At 42.7% G+C, this 24398-nt stretch overlaps 1 protein-coding gene across 4 annotated transcripts in view; it reads left to right on the top strand.

Annotated features, from left to right (window-relative positions):
• Window positions 1–24398, top strand: part of psd3l (pleckstrin and Sec7 domain containing 3, like) — a 504243-nt gene that overhangs the window by 84444 nt on the left and 395401 nt on the right. For all 4 annotated transcript variants that reach the window (XM_060908177.1, XM_060908176.1, XM_060908179.1 and 1 more), the window contains one exon: window positions 4170–4281. In XM_060908177.1, the coding sequence (XP_060764160.1) occupies window positions 4170–4281 (112 nt within the window). The remainder of the gene's footprint in view (window positions 1–4169; window positions 4282–24398) is intronic.

The following is a 24398-nucleotide window of genomic DNA, read 5'->3' as shown; positions in this document are numbered from 1 at the left end:
GCCCGGACACGCCTCCTACTTGCACGAGACTTGGCTGAGAGACTTGACTAGACTTGGCCACTGACAGAAGATGAGCGAGATGAGAGAGCGTGTGCTTGAGAGACAGTTTAGAGAAGAGGAATCAGTCTAAGTATAACAGTATCGGTCACATTTCTAAATAATAAAAGCATCGAGACTCTACTAATAACTGTTTTTATTATTAAATCAGATTTTATCAACGCAAAGATGTTAGAAACGATGGCACTTTTTTAATTGTGAAAATCGCATCGTGAGCTTTTAAATCCTTGCACTGATGTGAATTGGTGAATCTTATCATCCCTACTTCAGACTCGAGAATTCAGCCGTACTGAGGTCGAAAAATAAAGTAATAAAATCTACTGCAAGGATGCAACTTTGAATCCTTAATGATTACAGCTAGTATGTAGCCTAGTAAACTAGACCCACCCGCCTAGCGGCCAAAAATATTTTTGCCTGCGAGTGGGTCTGGCCTCTGACCATATCAACACCACACCCTGGGCATCAAATCGTGCCCGCCAATCACAACGCAAGGTTTTTGTTTGGATTCTTTGGGCGGGCTTTTGCAGGAGTGACGACAAGGCTGCGCGACGCTGGAGAAAGCACAACAGGAAAGATGGCTACGGCTATTGAACAGCGCTCGTTTGACTCCGCTTTGGAATCAGTTTTAGAAGAATTAGACTTGGAGTTTTCGTTGAAACATGAGCAGGAAGAGGCTCTCCGCTCATTCCTTTTCAAGAAGGACGTTTTCGCTGTTTTGCCGACCGGCTATGACAAAAGTCTGATATACCAGCTGGCTCCCCCACTGCTTTCTGTCGCTCTGACTACGTCACAGTCACTGTTGCGCTGATTGGTCAGAGCGTTGGCCTATACGCACAGAGACAGTTTGAAAGACAGCGGGTTGTTCCTACCCACACCCTTCGGAAATGTCTACGACTGAGACCAGACTAAATATTCACATTTAGTCTGGCTTGCCAGGCTAGCTAGTATGCCAAATAAGCAGAGGTGGACAGTAGCGAAGTACATTTACTTGAGTACTGTACTTAAGTACACTTATGAGTATCTGTACTTTTACTTGAGTATTATTATTATTATTATTTTTTGGAAACTTGTGACTTTAACTTCACTACGTTTGAAAGGCAAATATCGTACTTTTCACTCCACTACGTTTCCGTCAAGGTACTCGTTACTATGAAGCAGCTTTGAAAGTGGATGTTTTTTGTTTTCTTTTCTAAAACGTGATTAGTTTTTTTCCACAGGTGACACTGAAACAGCCAATCAGTAATCACTAGGGTCACGTCACGTCCATAGACTGGATAAAATCAAGTTCAGTGATTTCTCCGCAGCATTATTTAACATGATCAGTTGGTTGCCGAATGAAAGGAGGTGGTTCTTCTGGGGAATGCACGCACTCACGGTCATACCTAGAACCCATGTTTCAGTTTCCTGAAAGGGTTAACGATTCGTTTCATTTTAAATGTTTGCTTTGTTTGCCGAAACGAACCATATCACGGTCTGCAAAAACTCGCCGTCCGACCTGCGGAAGCATATTGAGAGATGTAAACGTTTTATTCCAAGAGAAAGCTTGCAACGAAGTAGTCTGTGGTTTTAGAGCTAGCGATAACGTAGCTATGCAGTCTGGTTCATCAAACGACTTTCTATGGATTTGCCCGCCAAGTTGCCGTCGCCTTGTCCACGGCTAACGTTAACACATAGCTAGTTAACGTATCTGAAGTCCTTTCAGAAATATGTGTCAGATAACGGAATCCAGGGACACATGTCCGCCCGGGGACATTTTGAGTTATTGACAGATTCAGAAAGTACAGTTTTTAAGCTTTCCAATGATGCCTTCCATGTGGAGATCTGACAATATTTGAAGAATGTGTGGCCTTTTGAAAGTGTATACCTCTTAAAACAGGGAAGGGAGAAAATCGCCCTCAAAGATTTCCATCTCAGCTACTCCGGGTGCAGGGCGGGCACATAATGGTGCTCATTTGCATGACATTAAGGAAAGCCCTACCCCCTACGAGCTAGCATGATACTACTTTCATGTAAACAAAGATCACCACGTCAATTTTCCTTCCATGCAAAGTATGCCCAACACAATTATGAAGTACAAAAATAAGTCCTAAAGTATACTTTAACGTTTTGTGGTTGAAAAATTACTCACACCGTAAGAAAGAAAGATAGCACAATGATGACACAACTAACACAACACTAGTTTCATGCAAAGCCTCGGTCACAACCGGCCGTATGTGCTCCTACAGCCGGTCTACATGCAAAAAACGCAAGAAACGCACGGAGGGCGCGCGTGAAACGCACGAGGGCGCGCGTGTGACGTGCTGATTTTCGAGCCGCAGACCGGCCGCAGAGGTTCGTTGTCATGTCAAACAAACTCTACGGGCGCTTACGTTTTTTTCAGGTTGCAAGACAAACTTACGGCCAACGCGCGTCTTTCTCCATGAACAAAAAAAACCGCAGCAATTTGGGAAACACCAAAAATCACACGGCCAAAAAATCGTACGTCCGGTTGTGACCTAGGCTTAACCAAACCACAACACTCTCCGTTACATGCAAAAATAACCACACAGCCTTAGATTAATAAACTTACCCCATCAGAAAGAGAAACGGCGCCTTGCACACATCAATGCCTCCAATGGAATGTAATCCTAGAATGGTCCGTGTATCATCCGATCATTCAAGTATTCCATTCAATCTGGAAAACGAGGTTGCGTTTTTTTTTTCTAGAAATGGTGATCTCCGATGTAAATACCGAGTGTCTGTTTGCTTCGTGGTGTTTCAGCTCCTCTGTGCTCTGTTTAGCTTCCTCATTCCATAGTGAAATTACACACCTGTATGCAGTTAAGTAGCCACGAGCTCAGCTCGTATCATACAGCTGATTCGCGAAAAAAAATACAAAAGACTTAAATCATCATGTGAATGGCCCATATGGTAATTTACCCACACCCCCCAGCAGGCTACAGTCCTGACAAAAACGAGACAATTTGCAACAAAAAATGTATGCTTTTCCAACAAAACAATCTATTATCTGAAATACTGATTGCATTCTTCAAGATCTCAACTAGCACATGATGGAAAAAAACGAAAATCACAAATTTCGAAAAAAAAATTGCTTCTTTTGCGATTATCTCGGATTCGTTTTGGCCGACATGTATCCCTGGATTCGGTGAGGGGTCGCATATGTTTTAGCATAATCTTGCCAAATAACCAGAATGTAGAAATCTTTCTTTTCTAGTAACATTAGCTACCCAGTATGATTTTGAGTTTGAAAAGAGTTTGCTAGCATGTCAGGTGGAGTTTCACTGACTTCATGTTAAACCACCATGATGGCGCAGCATGCGTTCATTTTGTGAATTCACATTTCTGTCTTTGGTAACGGCGTTAGGTTTTGTAAGCGTTGTGGCAATAATACAACGATGCGTTGATAAATCTACTTTTAATACTTAAGTATTTTTAAAAGCAAGTACTTCAGTACTTTAACTGGACAACTTTCATTTGTATCGGAGTAACATTTGACCAGCGGGATCTGTACTTTGACTTTTGAAGATGGGTACTTCGTCCACCTCTGCAAATAACACCTAAACACTGAAAGTGAGAAGCGTTGACGTAAGGCGCTTTCTTTAGATATTTCTAGCTTCAGGAATAACCAAGTGTGTGTGTGTGTGCAGCGCTGAGTCAATTACACAGCCCCAACAAAAGCGCTCGATTAAAACACAAGTGTGTGGACCGAGTGTAAGAGCACGGGACTGGGAATAAAAGCCTGCGTTCCTGGTGCATCCAGAGGGAGCCATAGCAACTGCTCTCTGTCCCATCAGCACTTTAACCTTTCACTACTGTGGGAACTCGGAGCGCGGCTTGTAGTCTGAAATTTACTTTGGCTTTCTCTAAGGTTTAAAGAAGAATACAGCGTTACATTTCAATTTAAACCATCTGAAGTAATCTGGGCTTATTAAGATGCAGATCATCATGTGACCCGTCAGCTAATTTATTACGCTTGTTAATTTGTCTTGTATAAGTATAAAGGTCTGTTTATGGTACCGTATGTTGAATGATGATGATTTATGTCCTCACAGTGAAAGCGCTCCGTGATCCCGATACTGTCACGCATGCTAAACAGTGATCTCTTTCTCTAGGCCGAAGCGTTTGTTTGGGTCAACGGCTCCTCCTTGCACGCTCAGAGTGTCGCCAAGGCCAAGTACGAGTTTCTTTTCGGAAAGACGCACAGCTCAAGTTCAGCAGAGACTGGTAGGAGATCTTTTAACTGTTCATTCTTTCCAATATGGTGTCGTTTTATTTGAATTCGTAGCTATTCACGTGACTCATTTTGATGGCCGTTATTAAATGTGACAAAGGTCGGGGATTAGTGTGCGTCATTTATTTGTATGGAGTTGAACAATTCTGGTGAGAAAAATCTTTTGTTTGTTTCCCTGCATGTGAAAGCTTTCGAGAAGTTCCTAGGGTTCTGAAAGGAAATTCACACCGTAATTATCGTTCAGAGATCGCAAGCTGGAATCCCAACGATGCCACAGACATCCAAATCCCAGGAATCCCACAGAGCGAAATTAGCCGTGGAAGGGATGGCGTTACTCTCTGTCCGCTGTCAATCACAGCATCAGTGGGCATCCGTGAGATCGTGTATGTGGAACAGGGCACAGTCGCTACATACCATAATCAGGGTTTCCGCCACGGGCGATTGCTCTAAGACAACGAGGGAGGCTCAGCCTCCTCTAAAAATGACGAACATCGTGTAGGATGAATTGTGCTAGGCTTATGTTATAGCCGACCTTATAACATTGCTATTTCAGATCCAGAATCATAGAAATATATGTGCTCAACCCAACTACAGTGCGAAATCATTCCGTTATAACTTTCCCCAGTTCGCCTAATGTGTGCGTGAGTTTTTCTCCCTCGTGACAGCGCGATGCAGCCCAGCCTCAGTGGATTGGGAGCTATGTGCTTGTCAATCTCAAAATGCAAGACGATTATTGGACAAATACTGCGAAAACGCCCGCCCACGGAGTCTCACGGACTCCCAGCCTCAATGGACTTCAACGGCATTTGGGAGCTCTGCGCTTTTCGATCTCAAAATGCAAGACGGTTATTGGACAAATACTGCGAAAATGCCCGCCCACGGCAAGCTGGAGCCTATCCCAGCTGACTACGGGCGAAAGGCGGGGTACACCCTGGACAAGTCGCCAGGTCATCACAGGGCTGACACATAGACACAGACAACCATTCACACTCACATTCACACCTACGGTCAATTTAGAGTCACCAGTTAACCTAACCTGCATGTCTTTGGACTGTGGGGGAAACCGGAGCACCCAGAGGAAACCCACGCGGACACGGGGAGAACATGTAAACTCCGCACAGAAAGGCCCTCGCCGGCCCCGGGGCTCGAACCCAGGACCTTCTTGCTGTGAGGCGACAGCGCTAACCACTACACCACCATGCCGCCCGCTTTTTAGCTTACAAATTACTATTCTGTTTTTTTAAAATTATTATTAGAAAGGGGCGGCACGGTGGTGTAGTGGTTAGCGCTGTCGCCTCACAGCAAGAAGGTCCTGGGTTCGAGCCCCGTGGCCGGCGAGGGCCTTTCTGTGCGGAGTTTGCATGTTCTCCCTGTGTCCGCGTGGGTTTCCTCCGGGTGCTCCGGTTTCCCCCACAGTCCAAAGACATGCAGGTTAGGTTAACTGGTGACTCTAAATTGACCGTAGGTGTGAATGTGAGTATGAATGGTTGTGTGTCTATGTGTCAGCCCTGTGATGACCTGGCGACTTGTCCAGGGTGTACCCCGCCTTTCGCCCGTAGTCAGCTGGGATAGGCTCCAGCTTGCCTGCAACCCTGTAGAACAGGATAAAGCGGCTAGAGATAATGAGATGAGGTGAGATATATTATTAGAAGGCACATCGAGTTTAGTCCTGCCTTGGCCAGTGCATTCTGAAAGTATGTTTCGGTCTGTAGCCAACAATGCATGTTATTGCAGATCATATCTCTCCACACAAACTAAAGGCGCAGATGCCGAATTTTGGAGGGAAGGGGAGAGAATGAAATGACAGCGGTGTCTGAAGGGGGAGTGACGAACGCAGCTTTTATGTCTGTGACGGCTTCAGAGCAACTTCAATACCATGCAGTAATGGCGTGTTGATATTGGTAACGGCGTTATAACGATTGTAGCTAATTAATTAGATTACCCGGCATTATAACAGCCTTTATTTTAACGCCGTTATTCCCATCACTGAATGTTATGTACTTCTTCTAGCACTTGACTTTATTTTCAACGCCATCATGGCCAACTGAAACCGTCTCTAAGCTGGAGCCATTTGTCCTCCGCTCCAATACAAACCCCTCGACGTCAGTGCCGCGTTTGACTAAATGTTTCGCGCTGTAGAAAAGGTAATGTGAGTGGAGGGCAGCGACTGGGACTGAATGTGCGGATGCTCGCGGTTAGATTTAGAATAGATTCTAATAATTCCACTTCTAGAATTTTAAACTCATAGGTTAACCGACTTTAACCGGCTAATGAGGCTTGGTGGTCGGTCAAGATTTTTTTTTTAGTTTTCGCCATCCCTAGTTTGTATCAAAATGGGCAAATGCAAGTTTAACGACTGCTGGCTTGAACGCAATGATTTCGTAGACTGGTTAAAACGTGTACCAAACAATCCGTTTGAGGCGTACTGCACATTGTGCAAAAGAACACTCAAACTCGGCACCCTGGGCGTAAAGGCACTGGAATTGCACGCGAAAGCGGAGAAGCACCAGGCTGCCCATAAAAGTCTGCAACAATCGCATGCCATCACTCAATTTTGTTCACCGTTGTCAGGTCCAAGCACATCTCGAGACGGTGTATCAGCTAACTCCGTGCAAACTGTAACGTTACAACACGCAAACCGTATGGAATCGAATGCCTCATCCTCAAGTAATTTGCGGGATGTCTTTGGCTCCACTGCAGCTTAGTTCCTCATTAATGCAAGAGCGCACCCTAGGGATGTAATGAGTTCATTGGTGAATGATGATAAATTTTATTTCGAAAGTAATTCAGGCTCTCCCAATTTTCTTTTTTTTTTTGTGCGGCATAAGTCTTAAATTTAACCTGTTATGGTCTTAAAAAGTCTGAAATTGTACTTGTTCAAGCCTGCAGAAACCCTGAGATACACAATCCTCCTCCTCGGTCGTCTTTTCCTACAAGTTAGACACGGAAAAATCAAACCCCAAGGCTGTAATTCGTAAACGGTCCACTCCACATACAATCTTTCAGTCTCTGATCACAAAACAATAAAAGTTTCCCAAATCGACATTTCAGCAACTGTCCCCTGCTGCCGATTTCAGCCGAAAAGTTCGTCTACTCCCGCCATGATTGAAAATCACATGATTGCATTCCTGTGTGCTGACTGGCCAAAGCTCGAACGGTGTTCGTGAAGCTTAACGTGCCGTCCTTTTTTTACCGATCAGTGTCCCCCAGTCAGCGCACAGGAACGCTATCATGTGATTTTTCAATCATGGCAGGCGGCGCCAACGGAGTAGGCGAACTTTTCGGCTCGATTCAGAAAATCGGCAGCACGGGACGGTTGCCGAAATGTTGATTCGGGAAACTTTTGTGATCAAACAGACCTCGACAGGTTGTATGTGGAGTGGACCATTCATAAATTGCAGCCTTGGGGTTTGATTTTTTTTTTTCGTGTCATAATTTGTAGGCAAAGAAGACCGAAGAGGATGATCGTGTATTGTAGCATGTAGTGACTGTGGAACCGGGCGGCTAACGCTTTCCTTAAAGTTTATTACACTGCCCTGGGATCAGCATTTTACAACCCCGATTCCAAAAAAGTTGGGACAAAGTACAAATTGTAAATTAAAACGGAATGCAATGATGTGGAAGTTTCAAAATTCCATATTTTATTCAGAATAGAACATAGATGACATATCAAATGTTTAAACTGAGAAAATGTATCATTTAAAGAGAAAAATTAGGTGATTTATAAATTTCATGACAACACATCTCAAAAAAGTTGGGACAAGGCCATGTTTACCACTGTGAGACATCCCCTTTTCTCTTTACAACAGTCTGTAAACGTCTGGGGACTGAGGAGACAAGTTGCTCAAGTTTAGGGATAGGAATGTTAACCCATTCTTGTCTAATGTAGGATTCTAGTTGCTCAACTGTCTTAGGTCTTTTTTGTCGTATCTTCCGTTTTATGATGCGCCAAATGTTTTCTATGGGTGAAAGATCTGGACTGCAGGCTGGCCAGTTCAGTACCCGGACCCTTCTTCTACGCAGCCATGATGCTGTAATTGATGCAGTATGTGGTTTGGCATTGTCATGTTGGAAAATGCAAGGTCTTCCCTGAAAGAGACGTCGTCTGGATGGGAGCATATGTTGCTCTAGAACCTGGATATACCTTTCAGCATTGATGGCGTCTTTCCAGATGTGTAAGCTGCCCATGCCACACGCACTAATGCAACCCCATACCATCAGAGATGCAGGCTTCTGAACTGAGCGCCGATAACAACTTGGGTCGTCCTTCTCCTCTTTAGTCCGAATGACACGGCGTCCCTGATTTCCATAAAGAACTTCAAATTTTGATTCCTCTGACCACAGAACAGTTTTCCACTTTGCCACAGTCCATTTTAAATGAGCCTTGGCCCAGAGAAGACGTCTGCGCTTCTGGATCGTGTTTAGATACGGCTTCTTCTTTGAACTATAGAGTTTTAGCTGGCAACGGCGGATTGCACGGTGAATTGTGTTCACAGATAATGTTCTCTGGAAATATTCCTGAGCCCATTTTGTGATTTCCAATACAGAAGCATGCCTGTATGTGACGCAGTGCCGTCTAAGGGCCCGAAGATCACGGGCACCCGGTATGGTTTTCCGGCCTTGACCCTTACGCACAGAGATTCTTCCAGATTCTCTGAATCTTTTGATATTATGCACTGTAGATGATGATATGTTCAAACTCTTTGCAATTTTACACTGTCAAACTCCTTTCTGATATTGCTCCACTATTTGTCGGCGCAGAATTAGGGGGATTGGTGATCCTCTTCCCATCTTTACTTCTGAGAGCCGCTGCCACTCCAAGATGCTCTTTTTATACCCAGTCATGTTAATGACCTATTGCCAATTGATCTAATGAGTTGCAATTTGGTCCTCCAGCTGTTCCTTTTTTGTACCTTTAACTTTTGCAGCCTCTTATTGCCCCTGTCCCAACTTTTTTGAGATGTGTTGCTGTCATGAAATTTCAAATGAGCCGATATTTGGCATGAAATTTCAAAATGTCTCACTTTCGACATTTGATATGTTGTCTATGTTCTATTGTGAATACAATATCAGTTTTTGAGATTTGTTAATTATTGCATTCCGTTTTTATTTACAATTTGTACTTTGTCCCAACTTTTTTGGAATCGGGGTTGTACCTTCTGATCAGTCAGGTTGCACGTTAGGAGGCAAGCGAGAGAAACGAACACGGAGGACGAGATACTGGCGGAAAAATGAGCTTTGTTAGTAAGTTAGGGGATTTGCAGTACCAGTGAAAAGTTTGTACACCCCTAGACATTCATCGGCTTTTCTGCTTTTAGTGTTTTCTACATTGTAGAACAATACTGAAGACATCAACACTATGAAATAACATCTGGAATTATGTGTTAAACAAAAAAGAAAAGTATAAAACACATACATGTCAACCTTTGGTCAATCAAACCTGTATAACCAACCTCCACAATCCGTATTTCCTTTATAAAATTCATATAAGATGCAAATTAAAATAATTTACATAAAATTTGAATGATAATTAACAATGATGTATCCAGGTTACTTTTTATTCAATATTAATAACAATAAACTTTCAGAATGAATACAAAGCTCCAATGTTCGACAAAAACACAAAGTGTCACTCTAATGTTCTGAATTGTACTCCATGACAGCTTTTTTAGCAGTCTGCACCAATACCTTACTAGGCTGCATGTCACAGCAAGTGTGTGTTGATCTTGCCGGAGTGCCCATTCAGAATCTTTTCAGTCGCTAGTGAAAGTCGCTCAGGTGGAAATACGCGTTTCAAACAAAATGTTACTTCCCGGTTGGCGGGATTCTCGCAATGCGGTGTGCGCATGATCAGAAGTGGAACGAAGTCTCACTACCACAAGATAACGTGCGATTTCATAAGACTCTTTACTGGCTGTCTGTGGTGTACAGTACATTTGTAAATGTTATGCGCTCTTTTATCATCGTGGGAATTGATTATAGTTCTAAATAAATATTGAATTTTTTTTAAAGAATCCGTATAACTTTATTTGTACGCCCGTATACTACGTTTATTGAATCAAATCCGTATAAAATACGGACATTCCGTATAGGTTGACATGTATGAAAACAACAAAAAGTTTCATATCTTCGATTCTTGAAAGTAGAGAGCGTTTACCTTGATGACGCTTTGTACACTATTGGCTTTTATCTTAACCAGCTTCGTGAGGTTGTCACCTGGAATGCTTTTCAGTTAACAGGCGCCTCGTCAAAAGTTAATTAGTGGATGAGTTTTTTGCTTTCTTGTTGCGTTTGAGATCAAACAGTAAATAATAAACATGCACACAATAAAGAGAAACTAAGTAAAGAGAAACGACATCCGTCATTACTTTAAGACGTGACGTGACTTTTAATTAATACAAAAATAAAGAAAAAACATTGAATTAGAAGGTGTGTCCAAACTTTTGACTGGTGCTCTAGGTCATGACCACATGACTTCCTGTTTTGTAGTTAGCAAAGACTAGTAAGATTGTTATGGTTACAGTGTGCATAAATGTAATCATGAGCCACTTTTCTTTTTCATATCAGCAGAAAAATCTGTCCATTCATCTAACTTGCTTCCCCATAGCCACGGGTGTTTTTTGTGTTTTATCAGCATAGCACCAGTTAGTTTTACTTTTTGTTGGTGTAGATGAGGTTAGAACACACACAACCACATGAAGCAGTGCCAAACTGATCTTCATACGTAAATGTGTGCAAAGTGTAGCCATTTTTGTGGCTACTGCTTCATATAGAGGCGCTAGCCACTACGTCATCGTGCTGTAAGAATGTAAAAGTGTAACAGGCGTGTACACGTGTTCCGATTAAAATGGCCGGTGAGTGTATAGAATTCGGTTCACCATTCAAAATAAATGGACTAGACCAGGGCCCTGTACTACAAAGCGGGTTTTCTGGCTTACCAGGGTAACTTCGAGAATAACTTGATCACGTGCAGCGTAACTTCCCGATTAACCCATACTACGAAAGTTGGCTATGTTCAAACCGAGGTATGCTGCCATGGCAATTTACGTTGCATCTCAAACCTGCTCGTCTCAGGTTATGTTCTTGGTTAACCCGAGGTTTCCGATTAACCACACCCTTTTTAAACACCACCTCTCCACCGACATTTCCTCTAGAGACAATGCCAGCGTACCTGGATGACCCGTGCGATATCGGAGCGCAGATTAGAGATGGGATTTATGGCTCTTTGATGGGATCCGCATCTCTGTGATCCGTTCTTTGAAAAGAGCCGTTCAAAAGACTGGCTCATTTGGCTCTTTTTAAATATTTATTCAGTTTTAAGAAGACAGCGTCTAAAGAAGCCAGATCCCTCTGCTTAGACAGTGACATCAATATTTCTGGACATACCTTTTATATAAAGCAACCTAGACTTACATTATTGTAACCCCTAAACGCTCATAAATAACCATTAAAAACAATGAGGGCTTCAATGAATGTCCATGCAGAACGGCTTTTCTGTAAAAAAAAAAAAAAGAACCCACTCAAGAACATAGTTATCAAGAACGCAAGAATATTTTATAGAAAAACACTTGTTTTACAAAAATATTTAAGTCTGAGATACAAAATAGATACAACTACAATAAATATAACACAAGAACTAGTTATCACACAACATTTTAATAGAAAAAAGCAAACTTTCTATATTAAAAATATTGAAATTGTAACAAAAATAGATACAGCTAAACAGTCAGATAAATAGATAGTTATAACAAGAACACAAGATTATTTTAATAGGAAAAAACAAACTATTAATGCAAAAAATATATTATTATTAGAAAAATAGATACAACTAGACAAACAGATAAATAAATAAAATACACAAAAATAGAACAAACAAAATGACGATAGAATAAATTAAATGAACGTCCGTGCAAAGTAGTTTTCCCACAATATTATCATTAATATCACACAACAACATTATAAACTATATACAAAACAATTTGAACTATTAGGCAAACAGATAAAACTTGAATAAATAAAAGGCAAATGAATGCTTGCTTGCACGCACGCGCGCGCGCACACACACACACACACCATTATGAATGATGTTTTTATATTTCATTTTCACCTGTTGCCAGGTGCGTTTGGCACTGCTGTTGCCTCTGAAATGTTCACAGGACATACACCAACTTAGTCAAAGGGACTGAACAGTCAGTCATCCTAATTCATGTGACTCTGTGCACAGATCAGCTTAAAGGAACAGTCCACCGTACTTCCATAATGAAATATGCTCTTATCTGAATTGAGACGAGCTGCTCCGTACCTCTCCGAGCTTTGCGTGACCTCCCAGTCAGTCAGACGCGCTGTCACTCCTGTTAGCAATGTAGCTAGGCTCAGTATGGCCAACGGTATTTTTTGGGGCTGTAGTTAGATGCGACCAAACTCTTCCGCGTTTTTCCTGTTTACATAGGTTTATATGACCAGTGATATGAAACAAGTTCAGTTACACTAATTGAAACGTGGCGATTTTCTATGCTATGGAAAGTCCGCACTATAATGACAGGCGTACTAACACCTTCTGCGCGCTTCGGCAGCGCATTGATATTTGAGCTCCGTATCAATGCGCTGCCGAAGCGCGCAGAAGGTGTTAGTACGCCTGTCATTATAGTGCGGACTTTCCATAGCATAGGAAATCGCTACGTTTCAATTTGTGTAACTGAACTTGTTTCATATCACTGGTCATATAAACCTATGTAAACAGGAAAAACGCGGAAGAGTTTGGTCGCATCTAACTACAGCCCCAAAAAATACCGTTGGCCATACTGAGCCTAGCTACATTGCTAACAGGAGTGACAGCGCGTCTGACTGACTGGGAGGTCACGCAAAGCTCGGAGAGGTACGGAGCAGCTCGTCTCAATTCAGATAAGAGCATATTTCATTATGGAAGTACGGTGGACTGTTCCTTTAAGTAGGCTACTCCATGAATTTACCATACCAAATTTTATTCAGGATTTTTCGGACATTAAACAAGCTATATATGACTGGGGCCACGTCGAAGGACCATTTTCTGTGACTTGTGATTGATCATGAAGCTTTCTCTCATCCTATACTTCTGTTCTGGAACATGTAGAAGGGAGAATGTACTTGTGCATTTACCCGATCGTCAATTCGTTGCCAACATGCTTGCCGCTCCTTATTGGCAGCCGCTGTGTTAGATTTTGCTCTTAATGTTGTTTTGAACTCCTCGTAGCTTTGCATTATGACAGCGCATTCTTCCTCCGTGAAGTACGGCGACCGTGCCATTGTGAACAGTGGTGATTTGCGCTGATAACCTCCCCTTTAACATGAACGCGCATTAACCCTGATTAGGTTAACACAGGTTCAACAAATCAACTTCATAACTGGCGTCGTAGTACCGTTTAACCCCAAACAAGATAACCAGGTTTTGTCAACCCCGGTTTAGCGGGGGAACCCTGGGTTACTTCTGGGTAGGTTGACCTCCGTTCGTAGTACAGGGCCCAGGGGTTTTCAAAGTGTGGGAGAGTCACCCCCCCCCCCCCCCCCCCCCCCCCCCCAGAGAGCAAATAAACAACAGCGCGCCCCCCCCCCCCCCACACACACACACACACACAATTTTTGTTGTTGCTATACTTAATGTTCCATTCGTATTTAAAAAAAAAAAATGGTTGTTGTACACATTTTTATTTTTTTCTTTTACACATTTTAAACATCTGTGCTTTTTAAAACATATTTTTTTACACATTTTAAACATCTGTGCTTTTCTTTTTAAAACATCTTGTTTTACACATTTTAAACATCTCATAGCATCGTTAGCTAGCACCTCTTGGCAGACAACACACTGTGGCAGTGGAGCATCTTCAGATCCAGTCCATGAAAATCCAAACTTTAAATAATCGTGGTCATACTTCCTTCTTTTTTCAGTCTCCCCAGGATTCCGCGGGCCTTTTTTGTGATTGTTGCAGGCTAAAATGTCTGATGTTGCGGGGGTTTTTCCAAAAAATTGCGATGAAAGTTGCGGTGTTTTTTAGGTTTTTGTTGCGATTACATTGCGGGAGGAAGTGAAAGTTGCGAGAAATTGTTGCGATTTTCTCTTTTTGTGATTAAAATTGAGTGATATGTTAAATATTAAGTTATTACTGAAAAACTATTGATTAAAAACAAAGACACTGAGAAATGGTCCTATAAACAACTTTACCAATATAAAAGATTACCAGGACTACAAAAATGCAGAAAAATAGGCTTTACTTATCCAAATGCACCTGTTGGTTCAAAAGTTAAAGTGCATAGAACCTCACAGCACAACATGAAGTTACCTTCAAATATAATATAAATGCCTCAGCTTTCATGTAAGAAAAAAACTATTAATACTAGTACTGTGTGCAGGCAGTCTCTCCTGAAGACTAAATTAAACAATAATTATAAACTAATAAAATAAATGGCTCAGGCTTCATAGAAGAAAAAAAACAATTTGAACAGAATCTCACAGTATGATGCTGAAGCTGCCTAAACAATGGAAAATAAAATAATGTTTTGGCAAAAATGTTGGCATCCATTAATTTCTTGTATTAAGTAAAAAAAAAAAAAAAAAGTGCACACAGTCCTTCACTGTAAACATAACACACTTTCAGTAACAGAATTTAAGCCTGTATAAACACTGACTCGCACATGCAGTGTTGCCAAATACTGCTGATGTTTTCCAGTCCAAAATATGTTCAAAATCCGCCAAAATGCACTTAAAACCGCCCAATCTGGCAACACTGCGCACATGCTGCTTCTCTTGAACGTATACACGGAAATAAGGCGGAAGGTAGTTTGTCGACGTCACCTCAAGACGACGCCAACGATTGGTCAAATTTGCGGGAAAGTTGCGGTGATTGGATATAATTGCAACACCGCCCTGAATTCGCGGGGATTGGTTGAATCGCAACATCGCGAAATCCTGGAGGGTCTGGTTTTTTGCTTGGCCCAGACTCTGTCTCCTCACTCACTGTAGCTTTAGGTACTAAAAATCGATCCATTTTATCTCTGGCAAAGGCTAGCTGAAGTTCACTAAATGTCCGCAATAGTAACTTATTCTGGCTTATGTTTCCTCACGTTGCGACCCCCCTGAAGAACTCTGGCGCCCCCCAGGGGAGGCGCGCCCCACACTTTGAAAAGCCCTGGACTAGACTAAAGAAATCATGTTCAGACATGTTTATGCTTATTACAGAGGGAAAGTGGGTTCGTATTTTAAAATGTACTCCAGGCCGTCCCCCTTTCCTCGCCTTCTTCGGCCAGTGGTCCCGTGTATGATGTAGATGTGATGCACTTTTGAGTTACAGGAAGTTGTCGAAAAGAGTATTGAGGCCACTGAGCTCTAGCGCCGGGCCTTTTCCAGGAAATAAGAGTTTGGGTCATGGCGACAGCTTGTGTACGTCAGCCTCAGTTCGGAGGTTTCGGTTTTGAAAACTGTAAGGGGTAAGAGTAGAATAATATAAAGTATGGACACTTGGTATATTTTACTTCTGTGATTTTATTTTATTTTTTTAAATTGTTCGTTTTTGGATTACGCTTCCGTTTTGTGGCTACTGCGTCATAGAGTAAATATATATGCTATATTTACTGTACAGACGTGGTATCGGAAAACTATTTTATTTATAAGCAGTAGCCACATGTACACACGGTACCTATTTTGATTATTCTTAAGGGTCATAGGCATGGGTCGGAGGTGAAATGTAGAATATCAACTTTATTGACTAGAACAGGGGTTCCCAAACTTTTCCATGCCAAGGCCCCCCCAAACAGCATTAGCTTCTGGCCGGGGACCCCCTTTGCAAACCCACAGACAATGCTACAAAATATGTAAAGAAACATCAACTTTTAGAATGTTTTCTCTTACTTTTATTCAATAGTCAATAATTGTTACATTTGTTTAGCGTAAGAATATTATTAACTAACATGTTTTCAACACAAATATTTTCGCACTGAACAATAAACTGTATAACCTCCTGTAGTACCTGATTCAACTCGTTATCCATCCTTTTTGCGGCCAGTGCCTCGCGATGGAGCATGCAGTGTGTGGCCACTACATGCGGGGCCTTCTGCTTAATGAGAGCGGTCACTCCACTGGTCTTCCCGGTCATTGCCGCAGCTCCGTCCGAACACACCCCCACACAACGGGTCCAGTCCAATCCGTTAGACTCGATGTAATCGTCCAAAACTTGAAAAATGTCTTTCCCAGTAATTCTTCTTTCGAGTGCTTTACAAAATAGTATTTCCTCCACAAATCTTTCCTGTGAAATAAATCTGATGTACACAAGCAGTTGGGCCTCATTGGATAAATCTGTGCTCTCATCCAGCTGAAGTGCGAAGTATTCGCTGGCGCTCACCTGCTCCAACAGCTGAGCAGATACGTCTTGAGCCATGTCACCAATCCGTCGGCTCACGGTGTTATCAGAGTGGGACAGCATCGTTTTTTTTTTTTTTTTGGCAGCATCCTCACCAAGCAATTCTCGGACAATGTCTTTGGTGGCTGGTAAAATCAAATCTTCTCCAATTGAGTGAGGTTTTTTAGCACGAGCAATGTGGTACGAGGCTAAAAATGATGCCTTCAGGGCCCGCTCGGGGACAGTAGCTTGCTGGGTGAATGCAGCAGATTGCCTGACCAAATGCTCTTCTTTGCATCTGAAGAAATCTACTGTTTTTTTGGCATCTGTCGGATGTTTTTGTACCAAGTGACGCTGAAGTTTCGAAGGTTTTAAGCACTCGTTTGACAGGGTCTCCAGACAGAGGACGCATTTCGGGCACTCATGGCCATTTTTCTGTATGGCTATAAAGCCATACTTAACGTATGCTGCCTCATATTTTCGGATTTTAGTTGGCCAGGACTTCTTAGTTTTTTTTCGCAGCAGTGTCCTCCACAGCAGGGCTGTTGGTTTGTTCCTTCGGTCTCTTCTTCAAAAACCTGTCCATTTTGCGCTAGCAATACGCTAGCTTGAGGAGCAAAGCAGCTTGATAAATGGCGCAAACTGCAACGTCACAGGCAATCGGAGAGATGAGCATGGCAAACAACGTTTCAATATGATGTATTATCGTGACGTCATTTAAAGGAACAGTCCACCATACTTCCATAATGAAATATGCTCTTATCTGAATTGAGACGAGCTGCTCCATACCTCTCCGAGCTTTGCGCGACCTCCCAGTCAGTCAGACGCAGTCAGACACGCTGTCACTCCTGTTAGCAATGTAGCTAGGCTCAGCATGGCCAACGGTATTTTTTGGGGCTGTAGTTAGATGCGACCAAACTCTTCCGCGTTTTTCCTGTTTACATAGGTTTATATGACCAGTGATATGAAACAAGTTCAGTTACACAAATTGAAACGTAGCGATTTTCTATGCTATGGAAAGTCCGCACTATAATGACAGGCGTACTAACGCCTTCTGCGCGCTTCGGCAGCGCATTGATACGGAGCTCAGATATCAATGCGCTGCCGAAGCGCGCAGAAGGTGTTAGTACGCCTGTCATTATAGTGCGGACTTTCCATAGCATAGAAAATCGCTACGTTTCAATTTGTGTAACTGAACTTGTTTCATATCACTGGTCATATAAACCTATGTAAACAGGAAAAACGCGGAAGAGTTTGGTCGCATCTAACTACAGCCCCAAAAAATACCGTTGGCCATACTGAGCCTAGCTACATTGCTAACAGGAGTGACAGCGCGTCTGACTGCGTCTGACTGACTGGGAGGTCGCGCAAAGCTCGGAGAGGTACGGAGCAGCTCGTCTCAATTCAGATAAGAGCATATTTCATTATGGAAGTACGGTGGACTGTTCCTTTAAGCCAAACAGACCGGGAGCAGCTCTGTGTTTTACTTGCGAACCGAGCACACGTTAAGGAGGTTCATTTATTTAACCACTTTCTAAATATCCTTTTTTTTTTTTTGCTGGAGAGAAGCATACGGGGCTAATTTTCAACAATTCAATAATAACATATACCAGGACATTTAATGGGGTTCCCCACTGACGCGCACAAGGGCGCGTGCACATAATCCCTATAATAGAACGTGGATTCGTTTATATTGCTAATATAATTTATTGCTAATATTAATACAAGCACTGTACTACTTATAGCCTACTCTAAGCATACACACAAACATTAATCGTGTCAGTCAATGGCATGCTAGCAGGTAGCCATTGCAAATCAACTTCAACTTATGGCCCTTTTCCACTACCCTTTTTCAGCTCACTTCAGCTCGCTTCAGCTCACTTCAGCCCGACACGGATCGCGTTTCGACTACCAAAAACCAGCACGACTCAGCTCGCTTCAGCCCTGCTTAGCCCCTAACACTCGCACCGTTTTGGAGTGGGGCTGAAGCGAGCCAAACTGTGCCGAGTGAGGCTGGGGGCGTGAGCAGACACTCCCCTGTGCACTGATTGGTGAGGAGGAGTGTCCTCACATGCACACACACGCCCCGCGAGTACGCTGGGATCTGTAAACACCGCAAACCCGGAAGAAGAATAATTACGAATTACGAGAATTTCTGAAGCCTTATGCGCCTCGCCTCATCTATACGCTCTTGCCAGTATTTGTTGGCGTTGTCGGTGACAACAAGCCACAGCACCAAGACCAGCAACACTAACGACTCCATGTCCTCCATGTTTATTGTTTACTATTCGGGTCGTGAGACTACCGCTTAAAAGCTCACTGAATCAGTGACATACAGAGCATCGTGGACGAGTTCGCGGAGCGCAAGGCTCGTCGTATGCCCTTCAAATAATGCGCGCAGTAGGCTATTGATGTTTTATTATGAGCCATGTACAGTATGTCGCCGAATGTTTTTTTTGTTTCTGAGTTACATGTTTGTTTGAAGGACTTAATGTACAAAATAACATAGTTGCACCCCGGAGTGTTGAAATTGGTAAACACAGTGCATTCAGTGAGGTTTGCACCGTCCTCCTTTTATTTCTGACTCTTCCTGTCACCGTTGCAACCTCTGAGCGCTCATTCGTATGCCCTTCAAATAATGTGCGCAGTATAGGCTATTGATGTTTTATTATGAGCCATGTACAGTATCCTAATGTTTTTTGTTTCTGAGTTACATGTTCGTTTGAAGGACTTGATGTACTAAATAACATAGTTGCACCCGGTAGTGTTGAAATTGGTAAACACCGCAGTTGCGGACATTTTGTAGCCTAAAATGATGTTATGATAAGCTTTAATAAAGGGCCCGGTCATTTGCCCCGCCCCCGGCCCGGCTCTGACTTGTTCCGCCACTGTCACTGATGTCACTGTTTGCGCTGCTTAACGACATCATGTGACGTCCACCCAATGTGTCCACCCACTTCCAGCCAGCACGGTTCAGCGCGGTTGTAGTCGAAATGCAACTCCAACAGCCCCGCTCAGCCCGACTCGGCCCGACTCAGCACGGCACGGCTCAGCCGCGTTTGTAGTGGAAAAGCGGCATTAGTGGCCACTTTCTGAGGAACACTTGTGTAAAAACATGCAGACGTGTACACTGAGCATGTTAGCAGGCTAGCAGTTAGCATGTTAGCTATGACTAATCAACTTCAACTTAATGGCCACGGTATTAGGAACGCGTGTGTCTGTATAAACACGCACATACGTTTAGCATGCAAATGGCATGTGAACCATTAGCATGTTAGCATGCCCGCAGGTATCATTTTAGCGGTGACAAATTAACTTCAGCTTAGTGGCCACTTCATTAGGAACACTTGCGTTTGGAGACACACAGACAGACATTTATCATGTTAGTCAATAGCATGTTAGCATGCTGGCAGGTAGCCATGACAAACTCTCCCTTTTGTCTCATTTCCACAATGATTGTACAGGATCCCTCAGGATTCTTTACTTGAAAAATTGCAAGCAAAGTTAAAAATGTTTACCTCCAACCTTCTCCTTTTTGCTTGAGCATTGCTGGTCCGTTTCTTCTTTGACTGCTTGCTTTTGTGCTCGAATTTTGTCAGAACATTCTTCAATAACGAATCCTCCTCGAAGTGATCGGAGCACAGAGCGGCGTATTTACCCGGCTGCCAACCCTCTCGCTTCACGCGCACAATCCACTCTCTCCGCCTCTTTTGGAAAAAGGTAAAAACTTCTTCCTGAGCCGGTCCCGTTGTTACAGTTCACTGCACAACAATAAGGCATGGTGGTTTTTTTTGGAAATTCCCGAACGCACGTCTGCACTCAAGCCGGACAGTAATGAAAATACACGGAAGTGGACTCAACTCAAGCGATTTGTTTGGCTTAAATGACGTCACGCGCCGAGTGATTATGGAAATAGCCGACAGAAATTCGCCACGATCCGCGCTAACTTACTTTAATTATTACTTATTAACAATACTTCTTGGGACCAGAAGAAAATTACAGAGGGTTTTTTAACATATCGAGGGCTTTCGGGGCGGCACGGTGGTGTAGTGGTTAGCGCTGTCGCCTCACAGCAAGAAGGTCCTGGGTTCGAGCCCCGGGGCCGGCGAGGGCCTTTCTGTGTGGAGTTTGCATGTTCTCCCCGTGTCCGCGTGGGTTTCCTCCGGGTGCTCCGGTTTCCCCCACAGTCCAAAGACATGCAGGTTAGGCTAACTGGTGACTCTAAATTGACCGTAGGTGTGAATGTGAGTGTGAATGGTTGTCTGTGTCTATGTGTCGGCCCTGTGATGACCTGGCGACTTGTCCAGGGTGTACCCCGCCTTTCGCCCGTAGTCAGCTGGGATAGGCTCCAGCTTGCCCGCGACCCTGTAGAACAGGATAAAGCGGCTAGAGATAATGAGATGCAATCTGATTATTGCAATCTGTATTCATGCTGTTATGGATTTTTTTATTTCATAATTTATTTTTAATTTACTACTTATCTCTTTTTATTTATATATATTTGAATTATTTGGACATGGGGGAAAAACTATATTTAAAATCCAAAGAGGGATGGAGGGAGGAAAATTAAAACAAAAGAAAGAAATGAAATACATAACATAAATGTGATAAAATTAAGGATGTTTTTATTCAGTAAACATTTAAAAAAATGTTCTACAACACTCTAGCCTAGTGACTTACCAGTAACAAAATGGTCTGAACATATTCTGTACTGTTGTAGACGAGAAGTATTCAGATCCGCTCTGCATAAAGCAGCTAAATACTCTCGCTGTCTCCTGGCAGAAAGCTCCTTGGTTTGCTCCCCTTGTGTCTCAATCACAGCTGGTATTCTGTAGAAAGACTTCTTTTCACCTTTCCCATCAGCTTTGTTGGAACACCCTAACACAGCACAAAAGTTTACCATTGTAGGTTTTTGATGAACCAAGTGCCTCGTGGGTTCACATACCGCGCGCTGCCGTTATTTCCCCCTGATCACGAGTTTGTTGGTCTTCCAATATGGCGCAGGGTTTGTTTACTTCCGGTTTCGGGTGACGTCAGTGAAAGGGGTCTATAAAGTTTCAAACGTGCATAAAATTAAAACCGTTGCCTGTGAGCTTTAAAGGAGAACTGAAGTCATTTTTAAACTTGCTTTATTTCTTAATTAACTTGTTATTCAATTACGTTTTCGGTTGTAGTAACTATAAGCAGCGCTTCACTTGAAGCGAGTCTGAATAAGCTGTTCGGAGTTTCATCTTTTATAATAACACACGCCACATCCTTCCCACACCAGCTCAGTCCAGTCAAAGAGCAGGTCTCTGGTGTCCACACACTACCCTCATTCATACTTTACAACACACTGGAGAGGAAAAAGCACAAGTAAAGCTCCAGTTCTCCTGCTGCATGGCCGAGTTCGTGTTTTCTGCTCTTGGTCATGATGGTTGACATTTCCTGACTGACAGTTCAGGCTCTCTTTAAGAAGTGCACACAAGAACGCCATGCTTCAGAGCTTCTGGAGCGACTCTACTGACCTACACTACCGTTCAAAAGTTTGAGGTCACCCAGACAATTTTGTGTTTTCCATGAAAAGTCACACTTTTATTTGCCACCATAAGTTGTAAAATGAATAGAAAATATAGTCAAGAGATTTTTCTGGCCATTTTGAGCATTTAATCGACCCCACAAATGTGATGCTCCAGAAACTCAATCTGCTCAAAGGAAGGTCAGTTTTATAGCTTCTCTAAAGAGCTCAACTGTTTTCAGCTGTGCTAACATGATTGTACAAGGGTTTTCTAATCATCCATTAGCCTTCTGAGCCCATGTTTACATTAGACCGTATCAGCGGATCATCAGATTAACGTTTTTAAAACGATTAGTGTGCACACAGCAACACCAATACATGATTTGCGTGCACACAACAATACCAATACACGGATACGCTCGGCTCCGCAGGCATCCTGCGCTCCAAATCACTCTGCCCTGAACAGCGAGTGCCCTCTGGAGGGTGCGCACTCCGGCCCTGCGCAGCTCACAGAGCGCGCGAGTGAAGCACACTAGCAGTGTTTTCGGGACTGAGCCGCTGTGTGTGTGATCCCAGCGCATATCACTTACCACTTGCAAGTGGAAGGATGGCAAGCCTAAAGACAATCATAACTACACAATGGGCAGTATTTGCATCAGTATTTGCAGTATTTTCATACTTTTATACTCTTTAATGAAAGGTGATACAAGGCGGAAGTCCGCGCCGTTTTTCAGCAGTCGCGTCACATGACCAACGCCAGCGAATCAGGGAGGTGGAGGTCACAGTGACGTTGTCCAATGAGACGCCAGCTAGAGCTCAGCACAGCGTATCCGCGTATTCTGAATGTTTACACAGCACCGGACCAGACACGATCTGGATTGAATACGTGGACCCTGGCGGATTCCCGTTTCCCGGCGTTTCCAGGCGGTTTAATGTAAACGGACAGTGCATCCGCGAAGAAAACGAGACAGATACGGTCTAATGTAAACTTGGCCTGAGGCAATGAGCAAACACATTGTACCATTAGAACACTGGAGTGATAGTTGCTGGAAATGGGCCTCTATACACCTATGGAGATATTGCACCAAAAACCAGACATTTGCAGCTGGCAGATTCTACCATAACAGAGGCCAGTTAAGTCCCATCTCCTTAAATTGCTGAATTGATTATTTTGATCATTCTATTAAGTTTTTCTAGTAGCATTTGGGGTCTTGGACATTCACAGTAAATTTTAGGACAGTAGTCCTGGGAACTAATTAATAAAAGCCTGACATGACAGACATGCTAAATGACAATAGAAACACATCAGTTTCTATCATCAAAATCTGACAGACAAACTAACGTCTACCATCATATTCTGACAGACACTCTAGATGACAATAGCAACAAAACTGTTTCTTATATTATTAATCTGACAAATAGTAATAATTTTAAATACCTCATCACTAGAACCAAATAATAAAATAAAATATTGAAATAAAAAAGATAAAATGTATTTTCAAAATTGAAATATCAACAATAATTGTCAGAACAGTGACGATAGACACGACTCTGTCACTTTCGCGGGGAAATAACACATTGAAATGGCCTGTCGGCTGAAAAGGTCGCAAGTGGCTCTGATTTATCTCAACTTACGATAGTTTTCCTCCAGAAAACTTTAAATATGAATGCACATATATATTCTCCATGTTTCTATCGTCAAAAATTTCTATTGTGAAAAGCTTACCTTGATTTATTTGATGAAATCTAGCTGTCAGAACTCCAAGTCTTGCCTGGAAGTAAATGTCTGCTGTCACAAAAATCATGCGCAGTAGAATTTCCTCTCTGCGTCAGTCAACATGTGCGTGGCGAGGGCTTGAATTTTGCTATCGTCAGGTGCATTAGACTGACAGACTGACGATAGCATGTTTTAAAAATAACTGTGGGCTTCTCTCGTGAACGAAATAGTTTTTTCGCTGTTAATCTATTTCAACTCTATCTGTTGACACCCAAAAATGATAAAGCCTGCTTCCACACGATAACTACCAAAGATCCATAACGGCCGAGTCTATCGTCAGGTCATCTGACAGAAATTCACTGACGATAGCAACAGGGATAATGAAAGTGATTTTTAAAATGGGAGTTATGTCTGTCAGATATATCAAAGAAATAGAACTTTATTCTTTAAAAATCTTTTATTGATATACTCAGTGTATTTTTAAATGACGTGCTGTTTTAGAAGACCAAATACCATATTTTCAATCTTGAA

The sequence above is a fragment of the Neoarius graeffei genome, chromosome 25 (genome assembly GCF_027579695.1).
Source record: "Neoarius graeffei isolate fNeoGra1 chromosome 25, fNeoGra1.pri, whole genome shotgun sequence".
Classification (NCBI taxonomy): Eukaryota; Metazoa; Chordata; class Actinopteri; order Siluriformes; family Ariidae; genus Neoarius; species Neoarius graeffei.
The sequence above is the reverse complement of the archived record's forward strand: the minus strand, read 5'-3'. Positions and strand labels throughout refer to the sequence as shown.